The sequence below is a fragment of the Lygodium microphyllum genome, chromosome 9 (genome assembly GCF_053477565.2).
Source record: "Lygodium microphyllum isolate KBCC chromosome 9, Lygodium_microphyllum_v1.1.10, whole genome shotgun sequence".
Lineage (NCBI taxonomy): Eukaryota > Viridiplantae > Streptophyta > Polypodiopsida > Schizaeales > Lygodiaceae > Lygodium > Lygodium microphyllum.
Window position 1 is genome coordinate 60,755,507 of NC_141143.1, and position 5,104 is coordinate 60,760,610.

General features: G+C 37.1%; 1 protein-coding gene across 1 annotated transcript; it reads right to left on the reverse strand.

The window, feature by feature from the left end:
- Positions 1 to 261: 261 nt before the first annotated feature.
- LOC148031089 (enoyl-CoA delta isomerase 3-like) lies at positions 262 to 4,868 on the reverse strand. The gene is made up of 10 exons (XM_087685668.1): positions 4,366 to 4,868; positions 3,770 to 3,815; positions 3,583 to 3,624; positions 3,410 to 3,472; positions 3,179 to 3,252; positions 1,881 to 1,971; positions 1,532 to 1,623; positions 990 to 1,084; positions 841 to 893; positions 262 to 753 (listed from the first exon to the last, which is right to left on the reverse strand). Exons 1-10 carry the CDS (start codon positions 4,515 to 4,517, stop codon positions 688 to 690), a joined length of 774 nt encoding a protein of 257 aa, XP_087541794.1. The 5' UTR covers positions 4,518 to 4,868; the 3' UTR covers positions 262 to 687.
- Between the last annotated feature and the right edge of the window lie 236 nt (positions 4,869 to 5,104).

Here is a 5,104-nt window from a genome sequence, read left to right on the forward strand (position 1 = left end):
GGATGAAATTTATTTTCATGGATGCAAACATCTTGTAGATATGGTGCTACTATGTATTTGACATTATGATGCATAGATATATATATGAATCATGTAACTATGCCTCATATACATATCTATTATGCATAGGTATGCATATGAGACTAAAATACATTGATAAATAGTTATATTTATTAAATCCCCAATGTTAAGAGGATCTAATTGTACATAATAGAGAAATTCAGCTACAATAAGACATGAGCACAATGCCATTTCTAAAGTAAATGATTTGACCATTTGCTCTTTAAAAGTCTTTCTCTTGCCAAGGGGTAGTTTTAGGTGAAGAGTAGTTGTATCATAAGCTTTACGCAATAATAATAGAATTACAAGGGCTAGAGTCTTTTAAAAAAATGGGTTTAAATGATAGATCAAATCCAATCTTACTTTACATAAGGATGAGAGTTGTAAGTGGTGACAATCACCTATTCTTACTTGTGTGTAAAAAATTCTCTTTAGAAGCTAATGTATGTTTTGGAATCAGAAATATATTTTATTTTTGTGCACACTTTCCATTGAATCACCTTGTCACATTCAATTCACTCAACTCCTTGAATATTCCCAATTTATCATATTGCACAAAGCTATCGCAAAGCAGCCTAGCCTTCCTTGGACACTAGTTTGTAAGATGTGGTTTATAGATTTGTGCTCTTATAACTTAGCAAATGCATTACCACCAGACTCAAGCTCTCGAATCGTAGATTTGAACATCTCCATCTACATAATGCATACAAGAAAGAAGTTAAAGTGATGCAAGAGCTAGAAGGGGCAGAAAAACTTGGAAGTAAAAGGCATCAAAACTACCTTCATTCCTTGGTACGCTAGTCTGTTCCATGACTTGGATGCTAACTCTAAAGCTGAAAATAATGACTAATCAATCATAATAATAATAACAAATTTAGCATGTTTTCCTTTACTTAAATAATGTCAAAGTGTTAACACCTAGTAATTACCCTTCTTAAAAGCTGCATCTAAGGTACTTATGGAGTCTGGAAGAGAAGCATGTATTAAGCCCACTATCACAGCATCATTAGCAGAATATCTCCTCCTTCAACAAACAACCTTATAATGGTGAATGTTTCAAAAAATGGTAAGAAAGAAACCATGCACAAATTATACCTTGATTATCGTTCTCATAAAGTATTTGCGATAGTTTTTAAGTCTCTTTTATCATTTCAAAAAAGATCTTTATGTCTTCTTGTAAGGTTGAGAAATTTGAGTCACAAGTGTTGAGTTGTTTGTTTGTGGTATTATGCAAAAGAATGATCGTGCATGATACATGCTATATGTAAAACAAATTTTTGCCTAAAGAGTGGTAAAAACTTGTAACAAATTACAACATTTGCATAATAGATCACCCTTATGATGGTGGAACTCAAAATGAAGTATGGTCCAAGTTCATATCTTGTGTAAGCTAGAATTTATTTACATGCTAAGTATTTGTGTGGCCCCTAGAATGTTTAGAATGTAAAAGTTGGATCATGTTACTCCATACCCTGTGAGCACGACCTCTTGGTAAGTTGCAGGAGTCACCTTACATGCAATAATTGAAGAGTTCCCTGGGGTCAAACTGACTCCAAGGTCAATCTACACATGGCACATACATTATGAAAAACACATAGCTCTGGCATAACTTCACATAGCAAAATGTTATTCATGTATGCTTTCATGTGATCCTATGTATGTGATTTCACTATAGTTGATTGCATGATGATGAATGGATACTTAATTGTAGTCTTTGAGTATTAGTTGATTAAACATTGATAATTGGGTAGGTAGGGATTGTAAGTGTTACTATTTGTTGATTATTTAAAATTTGATTATTAAATTAGTGAATTAATTACCTCACTCATGAAAATTAATCCTTGGTCCGATCTCATATATCTATAATCATGGGCTAAAGCAAACAAACATCCTGCCCCAACAGCATGCCCCCTGCAAAAGATCTCTATTAGTAGAGATATGAGAACTTTAGCTAGGAAGCATGATAACTAAAACAACACACATCTATTTATCTCTACTCTAAGTCTATCATAGTTAAGGTATGAGCTCATGCTATTGACTTGTGTGCGCCTGTGCGTGCGTGTGCGCATACATGCACATGTGCATGCATGTACAGAAGCACATATGCATGTGCATGCATGCATGATTGTACTTGCACCTATGATAAGGTGTGTTTAATGTCCAAAGTTGAGTAGACCAAGTGTAATACAAATTCACATTTTCACAAGAGGAAGGATTCAATTCAAGACCATAATTTTTGTAATGCATAAAATCTTATGAAACTATTATTAATGCCAAGAAAACAAAATTATTGGTTCTTAGAAATTTGGGTAGTAACTAGAGTATACAACAAATATTCACATTTATGGTATTCTTCCAACTCAAGCTTTCTCTTTTTCATTTTTGGAAATTCAAGTAGTCAGTTAATAAGGATTTTTGATCATGTATGTGGGACTAAATAAGAATATTCCATAGTAAAGGGCTCATTGAATCAAGATTGTAGAAAGGTTGTGTTCGGCTTATTGGCGTTTACTCTAGATAAATGATGGTTCATGTAAACTGTAACTTACACACACACACACACACACACACACACACACACACACACACACACACACACACACACACACACACACACACACACACACACACACACACACACACACACACACACACACACACACACACACACACACACACACACACACACACACACACACACACACACACACACACACACACACACACACACACACACACACACACACACACACACACACACACACACACACACACACACACACACACACACACACACACACACACACACACACACACACACACACACACACACACACACACACACACACACACAAAGAGAGAGATTATTAAGTGCTTGGAGTTCATAAGGTTTTATAAAGTTTGAATCCTAGAGCTATGATTGATGACAAATTAGGTGTCAACTCTTTATGGAGATGCAATGTGTGACACATGCCATCGATTTGGAATCTATTTCTAGTCATAGTCTAAAGTTGTAATCATGGAATGTCTCCATTTGTATGGTAGATTATTCCAAACTAGGGAAGGAGAGAAGCACAATTGACTCATGTAATATGATAAGGACTAGAAAAATTTGTACCTTATGGCAGCTATTGTTGGGATTGGAAACACAAGCATTCTCCTTAAGAGCATGTGACATTGTTGGATGTAAGCCTAAGCAACGCAAGGTTGATGATAATTAGCATATGAGACAAATTATTGTTACCTTGACTTATGCTCCTTATGTAGGAAATTGCAAATGAACATATTAATTCATGTTAGCTGCATTTGAATTATGTTTCTTGCTTAGTCTTTAAGGATTAATGTTTACCATGCGTTGCTTGAGGTCTCCTTGAGCATGGCTCACGTCCATCCCGTTAGAGTAAAACTTTCCCTATGAGTGAGCAAAAAAGCATCAATATGTGAAAACAAGGTTGGCTTGATACCAAATTATCATGGTTTCATTTAATGAGGCATTTAGATAGTGATATATGGGCTATCTACCTCGTTGGTGGTTACAATTGTAGCAGCTAAGGAGTTTTCCACCTAACAGTTGAAAACAACGAATGTCAGCACACAATATATTTGATTTGAATTCAGTGAATGAACAAGCATAGGGCAATCGATACTTTATATTTTGAAATATATGGTAAATAAATTGTTGTTGAGGATAATGTGTGCATGGCTTTACCATGTCAAGGGCTTTATGAATGGCTTCAAAGGTTGCCGGATCAAATCTGCTACATCAAAGGTTATAAAAGTCAATGATCCAAAGTCACCATATATTCATTTGCACTCATACATTCATGTTTTGACAATCTAGATTGGAGCATAACGATTGCATAATGCTTATGAAGATTGATGGAAGCTAGATGAAAGGTTGAATGTGAGGATCATATAAGCTTCTTGGGGGGAGATTGTCTAGTCTTGTGTATATGTATGCACATACTTACCTGGGATAGAAATACATAGAGATGGGCAAATAGATACACATACAAAGATACATACTGAAATGAATACATGTATATCTCTATGGGCAAATAGATACACATACAAAGATACATACTGAAATGAATACATGTATATGTATCGCAAACATTATACACAAACACATGAACCAACCTAGACCTACGCCCATGCAGTCCACACACACGTGTAGTCATATACATACGTATATGTATCGCACATACACATAGTAAGTATCGAGGCCAATGCCATCGATCAAAATGCGAGAAGAAGAGAGACAAGAGCATAAGAGTGGCTTCATGCATGCATTCATGTCATTACACGTGCTTGCCAGATCCGGTGAAGGTGAGCACGTAGACGCCTGGGGCTGCTCGCAGTCTCGTCACCCGCACGAAACCTCCAAATTCATGCGCCTCTTCCTCCATCATCTGCGCCCTCTTCATCATCTGATCAACCTGGCCAGCATCCTCCATCTCTCTCTCTCTCTCTCTGTGATCGCAAGCACTTATAATTGATCTGATAATCACCCGCTCCAATGACTAACTTCAGCCTGTGTGTTGTCTCAATCTCAGGGCGCTGATTACCCTAATAATCACCACCCCAATGCCTAATTGCAGCAATTCCTAATCCGCAATCCAATCCACAGCTGCGCCCACTTTCCCTAATCTCTCCCGATTGACTAATTATTCATCGCCCAAGAATCTAATCAGTCCATTGATCAGCACCGCGAATGGATCAATCAGTCTGATCTGTTTTGTGAAATCTGTTGAGTGATCAATGGTCTGATATAACGAAGCAGTTTTACAGACCCAAACCGATGCTATGTATCGAGCCAATGCAGAAGATTCGAATGATTAATAAGACAAAGGAGCTCACGACTCATCGAAATGTGAGCTGTGTGACCAGCTCACGATGGAATGGGACAGGCGAAAAGCTTCGCGAAAACCTAAGCACTGACCATGAGAGCTGTTCTCGTGGGAAAACTGCACATTCTAAGTAGTGCAATCGTGGTAGGGGAGACAAAGTGATGTAGGTCCCAAAATAATTATCCATTGTTTAC